The sequence below is a fragment of the Somniosus microcephalus genome, chromosome 21 (genome assembly GCF_052327205.1).
Source record: "Somniosus microcephalus isolate GS21.2 chromosome 21, FLI_Smic_1.0, whole genome shotgun sequence".
Classification (NCBI taxonomy): Eukaryota; Metazoa; Chordata; class Chondrichthyes; order Squaliformes; family Somniosidae; genus Somniosus; species Somniosus microcephalus.
The window spans coordinates 20685600-20702260 of record NC_141007.1 but is presented as its reverse complement, the minus strand read 5'-3'; the positions used below and the strand labels follow the sequence as shown (position 1 = coordinate 20702260).

The 16661-nt window shown below is 44.9% G+C and overlaps 1 protein-coding gene across 5 annotated transcripts in view; it reads right to left on the bottom strand.

Annotated features, from left to right (window-relative positions):
• The window catches only part of spata20 (spermatogenesis associated 20), a 475652-nt gene extending 459192 nt beyond the window's left edge, over nucleotides 1-16460 (bottom strand). The window contains exon 1 of one of the 5 annotated variants that reach the window (XM_085963329.1): nucleotides 15240-16460. Coding sequence is in view for 1 of the 5 variants with exons in the window: in XM_085963324.1 (XP_085819450.1) it covers nucleotides 10837-10955 (119 nt within the window). In the remaining 4 variants the exon portion in view is untranslated. Of the gene's footprint in view, nucleotides 1-10498; nucleotides 10605-10836; nucleotides 10976-15239 lie in introns of those variants that run through there. The other 4 variants (XM_085963324.1, XM_085963327.1, XM_085963326.1 and 1 more) reach the window with 4 other exon arrangements.
• Nucleotides 16461-16661: the final 201 nt, after the last annotated feature.

Genomic DNA, 16661 nt, shown 5'->3' with positions numbered 1-16661 from the left:
TGAGTCCAGAAGGCTGTAGAGTGCCTAATCGGAAGATGAGGTGCTGTTCCTCGAGCTTACGCTGAGCTCCCGTGGAACAATGCAAGAGGCCGAGGACAGTGAGGTCTGAGTGGGAGTGGAGCGGTGAATTAAAATGACAGGCGACCAGAAGCTCGGGGTCCCCCTTACGGACTGAACGGAGGTGTTCCGCAAAGCGGTCACCCAATCTGCGTTTGGTCTCCCCAATGTAGAGGAGACCGCATCGTGAGCAGCGAATACAGTATACTAAATTGCAAGAAGTACAAGTAAATCGCTGTTTCACCTGGAAGGGTGTTTGGGGCCGTGGACAGTGGGAAGGGGGAAGGTATAAGGGCATGTGTTGCATCTCCTGCGCTTGCACGGGAAGGTGCCGGGCGAAAGGGAAGGGGTGTTGGGGGCGATAGAGGAGTGCACCAGGGTGTCGCGGAGGGAGCAGTCCCTTCAGAATGCTGAAAGGGGAGGTGAGGGGAAGATGTGTTTGGTGGTGGGATCACGCTGGAGGTGGCGTAAAATGATCCGTTGAATGTGGAGGCTGGTGGGGTGAAAGGTGAGGACAAGGGGAACTCTATCGTGGTTCCGGGAAGGCGGGGCGGGGTGAGAGCAGAAGTGCGGGAGATAGAACGGACACGGTCAAAGGCCGTGTCAACCACAGTCGAGGGGAATCCTCGGTTGAGGAAAAAGGAAGACATGTTGGAAGCACTGGTATGGAAGGTGGCATCGTCAGAGCAGATGCGGCGGAGACGGAGAAACTGGGAGAATGGAAGAGTGTCCTTACAGGAAGCGGGGTGGGAGGAAGTGTAGTCCAGGTAGCTGTGGGAGTCAGTGGGCTTATAGTGGATGTTTGTCAATAACCTATCCCCAGAGATGGAGACAGAGAAGTCGAGGAAGGGAAGGGAAGAGTCGGAGATGGACCATGTGAAGGTGAGGGAAGGGTGGAAATTGGAAGCAAAGTGAATGAAATGATCTAGTTCAGGGCGAGAGCAGGAAACGGCACCGATACAGTCATCAATGTACTGGAAAAAGAGGTGAGGGAAGGGACCCGAGTAGGACTGGAACAAAGAGTGTTCCACATATTCCACGAAAAGGCAGGCATAGCTAGGACCCATGCGGGTTCCCATAGCAACACCTTTGATTTGGAGGAAGTGAGTGGAGTCAAAGGAGAAGTTGTTCAATTTTATTTAACTGAATTCAAACTGCTGTGGTGGGATTCTCTGAATTATTAGTCGAGGCCTCTTGGGCTACTAGTCTAGTAACAAACCACCACACTACTGTACTGCACCCAGTTCTTTAAGATCGTGCTGGCCACCAGTGTGAAACTGTGGCATGTTTCACAATCTAAGTGAGCTTCTGTTTTATTTTTTATTATTCATCGACAGGATGTGGGCGTCGCCGGCAAGGCCATCCCATTTATTGCCCTCGAGAAGCCGCCTTCTTGAATACAACTGAGTGACTTGCTGGGCCACTTCAGATGGCAGTTAAAAAGTCAACCACATTGCTGGAGTCTGGAGTCACATATAGACCAGACCGGGTAAGGACGGCAAGTTTCCTTCCCTAAAGGACATTAGCAAACCAGATGGGTTTTTACGGCAATCCAGTCGTTTCACGATCACCATTACTGATACTAGCTTTTTATTCCAGATTAATTTAATTAACTGAATTTAAATTCCCCAGCCTGCCATGGTGGGATTTGAACTCAGATCATTAGTCCAGGCCTCTGGATTATTAGTCCAGTGACATAACCACTATGTTACCGTACCCCTATGTCAATGTATTGAAAGAAAGTGAGTGGCATTTTTATTATTTTATGTACTGAGGAGACCAGTGAAGTACATGACTCACTGTTTTATACTGTGGTAGGTAAAATTTTGGAGTCCATTATTAAGGAGACAGTAACAGGACATTTGGATAATCATAATTTAATAGGACAAAGTCAGCATGGTTTTATGAAGGGGAAGTCATGTTTGACAAATTTGCTGGAGTTCTTTGAGGAAGTAACGTATAGGGTGGATAAAGGGGAACCAGTGGATGTAGTGTATTTAGACTTCCAAAAGGCATTTGACAAGGTGCCACACAAAAGATTATTGCTTAAGATAAAAAATCACGGGATTGGGGGTAATATTCTGGCATGGATAGGGGATTGGCTATCTAACAGAAGGCAGAGAGTTGGGATAAATGGTTCATTCTCAGACTGGCAATCAGTAACTAGTGGTGTTCCGCAGGGGTCAGTGCTGGGTCCCCAACTCTTTACAATCTATATTAACGATTTGGAGGAGGGGACCGAGTGTAACATATCAAAGTTTGCAGATGATACTAAGATGGGAGGGAAAGTAGTGAGTGAGGAGGACATAAAAAACCTGCAAGGGGACATCGACAGGCTAAGTAAGTGGGCAGAGATTTGGCAGATGGAATACAATACTGGAAAGTGTGAGGTTATGCACTTTGGCAGGAAAAATCGTAGAGCAAGTTATTATCTTAATGGCAAGAAACTGGAAAGTACTGAAGTACAAAGGGATCTGGGGGTCCTGGTGCACGAAACTCAAAAGGTTAGTCTGCAGGTGCAGCAAGTGATTAAGAAGGCCAATGGAATGTTGGCTTTCATTGCTAGGGGGATAGAATATAAAAATAGGGTGGTATTGCTTCAGTTGTACAAGGTATTGGTGAGGCCGCACCTGGAATACTGCGTACAGTTTTGGTGTCCATACTTAAGAAAGGACATACTTGCTCTCGAGTCAGTACAAAGAAGGTTCACTCGGTTAATCCCGGGGATGAGGGGATGGACATATGAGGAGAGGTTGAGTAGATTGGGACTCTACTCGTTGGAGTTCAGAAGAATGAGAGGTGATCTTATTGAAACATATAAGATTGTGAAGGGGTCGGATCGGGTGGATGCGGGGAAGATGTTCCCGATGATAGGTGAAACTAGAACTAGGGGGCATAGTCTTAGAATAAGGGGCTGCTCTTTCAAAACTGAGATGAGGAGGAACTACTTCACTCAGAGGGTGGTAGGTCCATGGAATATGCTGCCCCAAAAAGCTGTAGAAGCTACATCATTACATAAATTTAAAACAGAAATAGACAGTTTCCTAGAAGTAAAGGGAATTAAGGGTTACGGGGAGCGGGCAGGAATTTGGACATGAGTCTAGGTTCGGATCGGTCATGGCCCTGTGGGTAGCGGAGCGGGCCCAGGGGCCGTGTAGCCTGATCCTGCTCCTATTTCGTGTGTCTAATTCTGTTAGATTCAGGAGATGGTTCTGTGATAGTGGATTGGTGGTTAGGATCAGATCAGCCATGATCTTATTGAATGGCGGAGCAGGCTCGAGGGGCCGATTGGCCTACTCCTGCTCCTATTTCTTATGTTCTTCTGTACACTGTTCATTTACTCACTGTACTCAAATAAACTGTTTAGAGTCTAGTCTCGGCCTGATAAGAGTGTGCATTCAGTCTGCTTTTTGAAGGAAGGAGAATCACATGGCAGCACCTGATACTATTCCTGAAACTGGTGTACAGAGTGTGGGCTCGCTGTTGCGATCCCTGGATCTCTACCTAGATACATAGGAACAGGAGGAGGCCGCTCAGCCTCTCGAGCCTGTTCTGCCATTCAATTAGATCACGGCTGATCTGTATCTTAGCTCCATTTAGCCGCCTTGGTTCCATAACTTTTGATACCTTTGCCCAACAAAAATGTAGCATTCTCAGTTTTGACATTTTCTGCTGACCTGGCCTCAACAGTTTTTTTTGGAAGAAAGTGTTCTAGATATTCACTACCCTTTGTGTGAGGAGGTGCTTCCTGATAAAATTAGATTTAGGCCGTTAAGTAATGATAAGGTTGTGCCGCCTTGTTACTGGGCAGATAAAGGCACACTCGGGGTCGTAGGTGACACATGGTCTGCTTATGGAGCTGATCAGCGATGCTGAGCCCAAGAAAAGATCTAGCATAAAAAAAAAACGACAGGAAGTTATCAATAACTCTTCACTCACTTGGCAGACTTCAGGGACTTGACTCAATTATCTACATACTACCAACAGCTACTTTATTCATCAACGTACATTTCTATTGTGCTCTTCACACAGCAATTTACAAGAGGGAGAGGCAGGAAGTGACACAATTTAGAGGAGGGGATGAATGGCTCAAAGAGTGGCTCATCTATGTGGTCACCGCTCCCTACCTGAGCCCCTCCAATCTGGTTTCTGACCCACTCACAGCACCGAGACTGGTCAAAATAACCAGTCACATCGCATGTGACTGTAACTCCCTGTCCCACCCCATCCTCCTTCACTCCAGCATCTTCAATGCTGTTGACCATTCTATTATCCTCCGCCCAGCCCTCCTTATTGGCCTGCCTCCACAGCCCGTGGCACTGTTCTCATCTGGGTCCACGGTTATCTGCCCCGGTGGACTCAGTACATCTTCTCCAACAGTCTCGATATTCCACCTCTCCCGGCCCAGTCAAATCCCAAGAACTCTTGCAAAATTGCCTTGACCCTCAAACAACATGGTGTTCCCATGTGGACAACCATGTTGCCAGTTCCAGTGTCTTTTCTAAGTTTCACATGGCAAAACTGACCAGTAATTTCACAAAATATAAAAGGAAAATATGGGGAATGAGCAGGAAAGTGGGACTAATTGGATAGATGCTCCAAAGAGCCAGCACAGGCTCGATGGGCCGAATGGCCATCTTCTATGCTGTAGGATTCTATTCTATGAATATATGTATTTTTATGAACAAAATTAAATTTAAAAAAGAGTTCTGTTAAGCACGAAGAGCAAAACTTTTCACAAATCTTAGATGTCCCAACAGTGCAAGGATCTTAACTGGGTGATTTGTCAATTTTCTAGAAGGTTCTCTTGTCAGCCTCTCATCCAGGTTGGACATCTGTAATGCTCATCCAAAACTCTCCTCTCCGTATCCTAAGTCTCACCAGGTCCCGTTCACCCGTCACCCCTGTGCTCACTGACCTACATTGGCTCCCAGTCTGGCAACACCTCGATTTTAAAATTCTCATCCTTGTTTTCAAATCCCTGTCTGGCCTCGCCTTTCCCTATCTCTGTAATCTCCTCCAGCCCTACCACACCCCTAAGATCTCTGCGCTCCTCCAATCCTGGCCTCTTGTGTATCCCCAATTGTCATCACCCCAGCAGTGGCAGCAGTTTTTCAGCTGCCTAGGCCCTTAAGCTCTGGAATTCCCTCCCTAAACCTCTCCAACTCTCTCTCCTCCTTCAAGACACTCCTTAAAACCTACCTCTTTGACCAGGATTTTGGTCACCTGTCCCAAGATCTCCTTATGTGGCTCGGTGTCAGATATTGTCTGATAACGCTCCTGTGAAGCGCCTTGGACCAGTTTACTACGTTAAAGATGCTATATAAATGCAAGTTGTTCCTACTTGCTGCTTCAATTAGCAAAGGGACTTGATAAAGACAGTGAAGGCTGAGATCAGGCCAAACGACAGAGATTTGCACTGAGAGTGCATTGCACCAGCACTGGATCCGAGCTACTTCCTATGGGTTTCCCTCAACCCGATGACAATCGCGAACTGTTCCTCCAAGATGGAAGTGCACAGCACTGACACCAAATATTCCTGTGCGTTTGGGTAAAGTAAAATCCTGGAGATTTCACAGCCTGATCCAATCCATTCTATAGCGCATACTCACCAACAGTCTCAGTACTGTCAGTCAACGCAAACCTTCAGAGTGACCCAAAAACATTTTGCCACTGAATTTTGGATGGGTGCCTGCAAAATGAAGGGTGTGGCTCATTTCACATCTAATATAATCTGTAGCTAATTGCTGTGGAATAGTCTGTTGGGCAATCGCCACCCACCTCCCCCCAACTTTTCCTATACAGGGCAACACTGTGGCAGGGGTCAATGTGTGGTGCAGGAGGTGTAAGCCACAGGCTGAGGCCACATTGACCTCTCTGGCAGCAGCACTTAGCCCCTCAAATGAATCCATGCCTCTGAGTGATTGCTGCATAGGAGGGAAAAGCCTAATCAGTCCCTTGACGAGCTGGTCCTTTCAAGGGGAATCCCTGGAATGTGTAATGAGACAGGGTTAATTAGCAATCTCATAGTAAAGGATCCTCTGGGGCAGAGTGATCATAATATGATAGAATTTCATGTTAAGTTTGAGAGTGACTTGCCGAAGTCCAAAACTAGAGTCTTAAACTTAAATAAAGCCAATTACATAGGTATGAGGGGCGAGTTGGCTAAGGTAGCTTGGAAAAATAGATTAAAAGGTATGGCAGTCGATAAGCAGTGGCTAGCATTTAAAGAAATATTTCATAATTCTCAACAGAAATACATTCCATTGAGAAACAAAAACTCCACGGGAAAAGTGATCCAACCGTGGCTAACTAAAGAAGTTAAGGATAGCATTAGATTGAAAGAAGAAACTTATAACGTTGCAAAGAATAATAGTGAGCCTGAGGATTGGGAGAGTTTCAGAAACCAGCAAAGGATGACCAAAAAATTGATAAAAAGGGAAAAAATAAAATGAGAGAAAACTAGCAAGAAATATAAAAGCAGATTGTAAGAGCTTCTACAAGTATGTAAAAAGGAAGAGAGTAGCAAAAGTAAGCGTTGGTCCCTTAGAGGCTGAGACAGGAGAAATTATTATGGGGAATAAGGAAATGGCAGAAACGTTAAACAAATATTTTGTATCTGTCTTCACAGAAGACACAAAAAGCATACCAAAAATGGTGGGGAACCAAGGGTCTAGTCTAATGAGGGTGAGGAACTTAATGGCCCAGAAATTCACACTGCGCGTGCGCTGGAAACCAGAACTTCCATTCTCTTGAAGGAAGGGGTTCGAAGGTCAAACGCGTGCGCCGGAGAGGCAGCGCGTAGACCTGGAACTTCCGATTTTTTTACAGGTTTCTCCGTGCGGGCAAGTCCCTCGCAGCCGCGCGTGGAAAAAGCAGGCACAAGGCCTGCTTTTAACAAGGTACGAGGTGAAGTAAGTAAAATTAAAACATTTTTTCCACAGGTTTATCACTTTAAAATAATTTAAAGAAAGGTAAGTTTATTTTTAGCCCTGTTAAAAACTTTTAATTAATTTTTTCAAAAATTTAAATTTTTGTTTAAAATAGTTAATTTATGTAATTTATAGTTTTTTAAAAATGTGATTTTTAAAAATTTATTTGAAGTTTTATTTAGGATTTGGGGCCGATCTCTATTCATAGATTTGACAGGTCTTCCTGTCAAATCTATGAATGGAGATTCCCTGCTCCGATTGGCTCCCCATGGCCCACGTGATCCCAGGGATGCTGCGAACTAGTTGCACCCCTGGGATACGTGGGCCCTGCACACCAGCAGCTGGAGCAGGCCCAGGATCGGAATTCCAAGCGGGCCCACAGCACAACGGCAGGCGCGCTAGGTAAGTGCAGGTCGGGGGCTTGCACCCGCGGGTAGCCCCCGACCCGAATTTCTGGGCCATTGTAATAAATATAAGTAGAGAAAAAGTAATAGAGAAACTAATGGGACTAAAAGATGACAAATCCCCCGGACCTGACGGCCTACATCCTAGGGTTCTCAAAGAGGTGGCTGAAGAGATAGTGGATGCATTGGTTTTGATCTTCCAAAATTCCCTAGATTCTAGAACAGTCCCAGCGGATTGGAAAGTCGCAAATGTAACACCGCTATTCAAGAAAGGAAGGAGAGAGAAAACAGGGAACTACAGGCCAGTTAGCCCAACATCAGTTGTCGGGAAAATGCTGGAATCCATTGTTAAGGAAGTGGTATCAGGGCACTTAGAAAATCATAAAATGATTCGGCAGAGTCAACATGGTTTTATGAAACATAGAAACATAGAAGATAGGAGCAGGAGTAGGCCATTCGGCCCCTCGAGCCTGCTCCGCCATTCAATGCGATCATGGCTGATCATCCACTTTCAGTACCCGGTCCCTGCTTTCTCCCCATACCCCTTGATCCCTTTAGCCTTAAGAAATATATCTAACTCCTTCTTGAATATATTTAATGAATTGGCCTCTACTGCCTTCTGTGGTAGAGAATTCCACAGGTTCACCACTCTCTGGGTGAAGAAATTCCTCCTCATTTCTGTCCTAAATGGCCTTAGACTATGACCCCTGGGTCTGGATTCCCCGACCATCGGGAACATCCTTCCTGCATCTAGTCTGTCCAGTCCTGTCAGAATTTTATAAGTTTCAATAAGATCCCCTCTCATTCTTCTAAACTCCAGCGAGTACAAGCCCAATCGTTTATGAAAGGGAAATCGTGTTTGACAAACTTATTAGAGTTTTTTGAGGATGTAACGAGCAGGGTAAAGGGGAACCAGTGGATGTAGTATATTTGGATTTCCAAAAGGCATTCGATAAGGTGCCACCTAAAAGGTTGCTACACAAGTTAAGGGCTCATGGGGTTGGGGGTAATATATTAGCATGGATAGAGGATTGGTTAATGGACAGAAAAGAGAGTAGGGATAAACGGGTCTTTTTCCATTGGCAGGCTGTAACTAGTGGGGTGCCACAAGGATCAGTGCTGGGGCCTCAGCTATTTACAATCTATATTAATGACTTAGATGAAGGGACCGAGTGTAATGTATCCAAGCTTGCTGACAATACAAAGCTAGGTGGGACAGTAAGATGTGAGGAGGATGCACAGAGTCTGCAAAGGGATATAGACAGGTTCAGTGAGTGGGCAGTAAGGTGGCAGATGGAGTATAATGTAGGGAAATGTGAGGTTATTCACTTTGGTAGGAAGAATAGAAAAACAGAATCTTTTTTAAATGGTGAGAAACTATTTAAGACCGAGACAAGGAGGAATTTCTTCACTCAGAGGGTTGTGAATCTTCGGAATTCTCTGCCCTAGAGGGCTGTGAATGCTGAGTCTTTGATTTTATTCAAGGCTTAGATAGATTTTTGGACTCATGAGGAATCAAGGGATATGGATATCGGACTGGAAAGTGGAGTTGAGGTCGATGGTCAGCCATGATCTTACTGAATGGTTACGGGGATAGGGTGGGATATGTGTTGGTGTAGGGGTTACGGGGATCGGGTGGGATATGTGTCGGTGCAGGCTCGATGGGCCGAAATGGCCTCTATCTGCACTGTGGGGTTTCTGTGATTCTGTGAAGTGCCAGGCAATGACCATCTCCAACAAGAGTCTAACTACTTCCCCCTGACATTCAATGACATTACCATTGTCGAATCCCCCATCAACATCCTGGGGGTCACCACTGACCATAAATATTGTGGCAACAAGAGCAGGTCAGAGGCAGGGTATTCTGCAGCGAGTGACTCACCGTCTGACTCCCCAAAGCCTCTCCATCCCCCTACAAAGCACAAGGAGTATGAGGGAATAATTTCCACTTGCCTGGATGAGTGCAGCTCCAATAACACTCAAGTAGCTCGACACCATCCAGGACAAAGCAGCCCACTTGATTGGCACCCCATCCACTGCCTTAAACATTCAGTCCCTCCACCACCGGCCAACGTGGATGCAGTGTGTACCATCTACAAGATGCACTGCAGCAACTCGCCAAGGCTTCTTTGACAGCACCTCCCAAACCCACAACCTCTTCCACCTAGAAGGACAAGGGCAGCAGGTGCATGGGAATACCACCATCTCCAAGTGCCTCTACACATCACACACCATCTTGACTAGAAAATATATCGCCGTTCCTTCATTGTTGCTGGGTCAAAATCCTGGAACTCCCTCCTAGCAATACAGTGAGAGCACCTTCACTTCAAGGACTGCAGTGGTTCAAGGCGGCGGCTCACCACCACCTTCTCAAGGGCAACTATGGATGGGAAATAAATGCCGGCCTTGCCAACGATGCCCACATCCCGTGAATGAATACATTTTTTTAAATGTATTGGTTGGTGCTTCTAAACAAAACATTTCCAGCATTGCGTCAACCTGGTCCCCTAAAGGACCATTTTCCCTGAAAAAAGAAAGCTCTTCCACTTCTGTAAAGCAGGCAAAATCTGAATCCCAAGGCTTTAACCACAGACCTGCCCTTGCCCCACCCCTTATATGGCTTGCAACAAAAAAAAATTATGCAAAATTCATGCCAAGCAGTATTCAGTACCCTCGGGTTTGGAAAGGTTCACGTGTACACACCGATAGCCGGCACAGGTACTTTATTTAAATACCTATTCGCCCTATCAGCCACCGAAACAGGCAAGAGGCAAATTCAATCAGAATAAATCAGACTCTCACTAGAGCTGCATTGCACTAACTTCTACTCTTTGCATTGGCCAATTAGGACGATAACCTCAGTGCCATCAAACAAAATATGATTAATCTAACAGAATAAGATTAATCTAACAAAAGTGCCCCCTTTTTTTTTAAAGGGGCTCAAACAATAAACACCCAAATAGGACTAACTTTTAGCTCTTAAATTGTCTGATCTAAAATGATAAAGCCAAAAAAGCACCCAATGATTTGCAAATCAGAGAACTCATGCCCCTCTTTTATAGATCCCACAAGAAGTTTTTCTTTAAAAAAAAACTGATAAAATACCTTCTCAGCCCCTTTTGTGCTGCACAGGAAATGCTGCAACCCACCTGTCACCTCTGCTCTGCCTCTGCAGTGTGAGTAAACAGAGAAGGGGGCGTGACCCTGCCGCAAGGCTCCCCGGGAGTTGTAGTCCGCGGGGCTGGCTCACCTCCGCAATGACCGCCGGGAGCCGGGGCGGGACTACAACTCCCATGAGGTAGCGTGGCAGTTCCGCGAGACCGCCATCTAGCCTCAACTGTCGCCTCAAAATAAAATCCCAGCTGTCCGCCCCTTTAAGACCAGCCTCCCTCCCTCTCTCTCTCCGGGGACCGACTCTTCTCCCCCCCGGGCACTCACTTTACCTGCGTCGTACCGCCGCTGTCAAGCCCCTTGGCCTGTTACCCGCAGCAGCCCAAGCTGAAGGAACCACCCGGCGTAGGCCGAGGGACAGCCGGCTCCCGCAGCCCAAGTGTTGAAGCATCGCCAAAATCGGAGGCCAAGCCACCGCGCCCTCTAGCGGCCGGAGGTCATCAACTCGGCTGGATCTCAATGGACATCATTGAATTAACAGAAAAACTCAGCAGGCCAGGCAGAATGTTGGGTGGGGCATTCGGCCCATCGTGCCTGTGCTGGCTCTTTTGAAAGAGCTAGCCAATTAGTCCCACTCCCCTGTTCTTTCCCCAGAGCCCTGCGAACGTTTCCTTTTCAAGTACTGGAAACTCTTTGTGAGAAGTCACACAACACCTTCGTCAGGTGAAGGAGCAACGCTCTGAAAGCTTGTGATTTCAAATAAAGCTTTTGGACTATAACCTGGTGTTGTGTGACTTCTCACATTTGTCCACCCCAGTCCAACACCGGCATCTCCACATCAAGGAAACTCTTTGGTATCCGGCACCGTGTTGCCAGTTGATCAAAAATTCCGGATGACAGAGAGGGTTATCTACCGAGGCTATTTTTAACAAAGAAAATTTTTTAAAAATCAAGAAATGTGCAGTATACAGTAACTGGGTACTCACCTACAGAATGTTGTGTTAAATGGATGGTGGAAGATGCTTGATTAAGTACAGTACTGCCAGTTGAGGGTAATGCAATGCAATGACTACCAGCAGCGTGGGAGACACACAGTACCCCTGTAAAATGGTGGATCAGAAGAGACTACCGGCAGCGTGGGAGAGTCAGACTCCTGTTACAGGGGTATTGAGGTGTTCTAACTTCCGACAGCGCCAAGAAGCCAAGTAGTGGCAGTTTTTTGAACTACCCCCACTAACTCTGCCACCGCGGGAGACTCGGACTCGACAACATTGACGGTTATTGAGGTGTTGTTTTCGGAGTGAGAATTTTGCCGGTTAATATAGAATTCTGGATATTTAGGTGCCGTTTAAATGAGAGTTTCCTGTATATATCCTTTTGAAAGTTACATGTCAAAGAGAGAAAGCACTTGCATTTAGTCATGTAACCCCTTTCATGACCTGGGGAGTCCTAAAGTGCTTCACAGCCAATGAGCCACTTTTGAAGTGGTTGTACACAGGTCTGACAAACAGCAATGAGATAAATAGCTGTTTTGGTGATGTTGGTTGAAGGACAAATGTTGGCCTGGACACCAGCAGAAAACTCTGCTTTTCTTCAAATAGTACAATGGGATCTTTTACGTCTACAAGAGAGGGAAGTCAGCTTAACATCTCATCCGAAAGACAGCACTCCCTCAGTACTGCAATGAGGTGTCAACCTGCATTATGTGCTAACGCTTAGGAGTTTGTTACTGAACTGGCTGAGTGGAGGGCCAAGGTCCACAGTCCAAATCCCACTAAGGCTGTAGAGTAGAAAGGAAGACTAAACAGATCAGCACGTTATGATTAGCTGATGGTAAGCTGTTGAAAAACAAGCATATTTATCATGCAATGCAGAGCTGTCCACACCAAGGAAATGTTGGGATCTATATTACTATATGATAGGAAAGATAATGGAATCTTTACTTAAATATGTAATTAAAAAACATCTAGAAACCAAAAATACAAGAGTATTCAGCACGGTTTTCAAAAGGGAATGTCATGTTTGACCAACCTTACTGAATTCTTTGAAGAAGTAACAAAGAGTAGACAAGGGTAATGTAGTAGATGTAATATATTTGGATTTTCCAATAAGGTACCGTATAGTAGACTCATGACGAAGGTCAGAGCATGTGGAGTCAGGGGACAAGTAGCTGAATGGATATCAAGCTGGCTACAAAACAGAAAGTAGGGGTTAAGAATAGCTACTCAGACTGGCAAAAGGTGGGAAGTGGGGTCCACAGGGATCAGTGCTGGGACCACTTTTGTTCACAATTTACATTAACGATTTGGACTCAGGAATTGGAAGTACAATTTCAAAATATGCGGATGACACCAAATTTGGGGGGGGGGGTGCGACAAAATACAAGAGGACATTAATAAACTTGCAGAATGGGCGTGTAATTGGCAAATTAATTTCAATATATTTAAGTGTGAGATGTTGCTTTTTGGAAGGAAGAATAAAGAGGCCACATACTGCTTGGATAATAAGAATCTAAATGGGAGGGAAGAGCAAAGGGATCCAGATGTACACATTCACAAATCACTAAAAGTAGAGATGCAGGTTAATAAGGTCATAAAAATAATCAAACCAAGCACTGGGGTTTATTTCTAGAGGGATAGAATTGTAAAGCAGAGAAGTTATGCTAAACTTGCATCGAACCTTGGTTAGACCACACCTGGGAGTACTGCGTACAGTTCTGGTCTCCATATTATAAAAAGGATATAGAAGCACTGAAGAACGTGCAAAAATGATTCACAAGGATGACACCAGAACTGAGAGGATATACTTATTACAAAAGACTGAACAGGCTGGGGCTCTTTTCGCTAAAGAGAAGGCTGAGAGGTGACCTGATAGAGGTCATTAAGATAATGAAAGGGTTTGATAGGGTAGACGTAGTGAAAATGTTTCCACCTGTGGGGGAGTCCAAACTAGAGGTCATAAATATAAAATACTCACTAATAAATCCAATAGGGAATCCAGGGGAAACTTTTTTATGAAAGAGTGGTAAGAACGTGGAACATGCTACAGGTACTACAGGAAGTAGTTGAGGTGACTAACATAGATGCATTTAAAGGGAATCTAGATAAGCACACGAGGGAGAAAGGAAGAGGAAGATATGCTGATAGGGTTAGATGAAGAGGGTTGGGAGGAGGCTCGTGTGAAGAATAAACACCGGCATAGACTAGTTGGGCCGAATGGCCTGTTTCTGTGCTGTAGACTCGATGTAACTTACTTTTTGTCAAGTCTAAAGCTGACAGCAAGCAAAAGAGAAGCAAGACAGAATGAGGGACAGGGCAAGGAGTTGGGAAAAGGATCTGAGTTTTTTTTGTTTCTGATGGGAATTCTTTGCAAATTTTCATGAACTTTCACTATACATAGGATGGATTGTACCTACACTCCAGGAACAGGAAGAATTCTCAGTGGGTCATCCGCCTGACTGGTTCTGCATGGCCAATCCCGCTGAAACATGTTGGGTCAGGGTTCATTATCTATTCCACGAGTGCTCCCACCTGTGTACTGTCCTACCAATAGGGAGCTTGCTGGAAGATGGTATTTCCTGTGCTACTGCAAGTTCTTAAAGGGCTGCAGCAGCAAAGTATAAAATAGGTATTTTTTCCACATCATTCCTTACTGCAGCAACTGATTAATATTTTAGGATGAGAAGAGGAAGAAAATGTAATGCTTGGGAATGGAAACAGATGCAACTTTTTAATGCATAAATGGGTGTTACATTTGAAAGCTGTTATGTGCCTGGAATGCTGTATAAGTAAGTGATGGATGCAGGATGGAAAAATGGACAGTCCCTGTGACTCACTAGATGTATGTGCAGCAGAGGGAGAACCGATCTAAACCAAAACTGTTGCTGCTACCAACATTTTTCAATCTCAGAAATAAGTTGGCGAGGGAGGAAGAATCTGTGCAGTTGCATAGAGGGCATACAGACAAGGAAAGTGGTTACACAATTTAACCCACAGGAAAGTACGATGAATCACAAAGTTCAGCTCAGTGATCTAAGGCATTCTGTAGCATTGTGGTGCTGAGTGTTCAGCATTTTCATTTACTTCAATTCACTTGTTGCATTTGGTCCAGAAAAAACAGGTGGGTAGGTTTTCCGCTTTGGGCACAATCGGGAAATTGCGCCCAAAATGCGTTTGAAATTGCGCTGCTTAGGTTAGACTTCAAGTTTCCGCTGAAATTAATTTGCATAATCACTAACATAAAATCTTCCACAAACCTTCACAACTGGGCAGCGTAATAGAATGTAATTGTTTCATTTTTTTCCTTTCCATTAATAAGTATTTCTTGATTTAAGAGCAGTAATCTAGGTTTATTAATCCAGCTGAGAATGGGTTTATCACCAAAAGTAAGCATTTTTAATCAGGGGTGTTCAGTCCTCCACCTGTGAGTAACCTGATTTAAAATCAATGAAAATGACTTTAAAAACGATACGGAACCATTTAACAGTTTCATTGGTGTGCACTAGTCAGTTTCTTAGTAAATTCATTATTTTTGATATGAAAAAAACTTTTTAAATGTGCCTTCTCGTGCCTGTGCGTCTAAGAAAATGAGCGCAATTTGAAGAGGCTTCCTGAACCAGCGCAATCAGTGGAATCTCCCAATTCGACCTGGGGGCGGGGCCTGATTCGGGCAGATTGAATCTTGAACCAGTATAAAAGATTGCGGAAAACACAACCATAAGTGTGTAACCACTTACGCTTAAAATTCGGCCGATTCCACCCAGATTGTGCTGATATTACTAACAGAAACTCGACTCCAGAATCTGTAAAAATCTGAAATGTATAAAGTAGTGAGATTTGCTTAAAAACGAAACCAATTGCTTGGTCACAGCGATCAAAGTAATGATGAGTACCTAACGAGTTCCAGTTTAGTCTTCTATAACCTGATGGAATAACACGCTGAAGCTCTCGAATATGTTATGCCATGAGTTTAATCTCCGCTATGTTTAGGGAATCCATTAGTAAGCAAGCTGCTGCAAAGCTCGTACTTACGGTTTGTCCTGATGATGCAAAAAATAAAAACATTGAATGAAAGAAGGTTGATAATGAAGAAGGCGGCTGCAGACTACAGGAAGATATCAATGGACTAGTCAGGTGGGCGGAACAGTGGCAAATGGAATTCAATCTGGAGAAGTGTGAGGTAATACATTTGGGGAGGGCTAACAAGGCAAGGGAATATACATTAAATGGTAGGACACCGAGAAGTGCAGAAGATCAGAGGGACCTTGGAGTGCATGTCCACAGATCCCTGAAGGTAGCAGGACAGGTAGATAAGGTGGTTAAGAAGGCATACGGGATACTTTCCTTTATTAGCCGTAGCATCGAATATAAGAGCGGGGAGGTTATGCTTGAACTGTATAAAACACTAGTTAGGCTGCAGCTAGAATACTGCGTACAGTCTGGTCACCACATTACAGGAAGGATGTTATTGCACTAGAGAGGGTGCAGAGGAGAACTACGAGGATGTTGCCTGGGCTGGGGAATTTTAGCTATGAGGAAAGATTGGATAGGCTGGATCTGTTTTCCTTGGAACAGAGGAGGCTGAGGGGAGACTTGATTGAGGTGTATAAAATTATGAGGGGCCTAGATAGAGTGGATAGGGAGGACCTCTTTCCCTTAGCAGAGGGGTCAATAACCAGGGGGCATAGATTTAAAATAATTGGTCGGAGGTTTAGAGGGGATTTGAGAAATTATTTCACCCACAGGGTGGTGGGGGTCTGGAACTCACTGCTTGAAAGGGTGGGAGAGGCAGAGACCCTCATCACATTTTAAAAGTACTTTGATATGCACCTGAAGTGCCATAACCTACAAGGCTACGGACCAAGTGCTGGAAAGTGGGATTAGGGTGGACAGCTCTTTGTCGGCCGGCACGGACAAGATGGGCCGAATGGCCTCCTCCTGTGCTGTAAATTTCTATGATTCTATGAAAGAAATAGAAACACATAAAATTAAAATCAATGGATCATCTACATTAAATTCCTATTTCATTTGAATTGAAAAGAGTTTTAAAGAGAGAACTTGCATTTGATAGCGCCTTTCACATCCTTGGGGTGTCCCAAAGCGCTTTACAGCTAAAGCATAGAGCAGTCACTGTTGTTACCTCGGCAAGCACAGGAGCC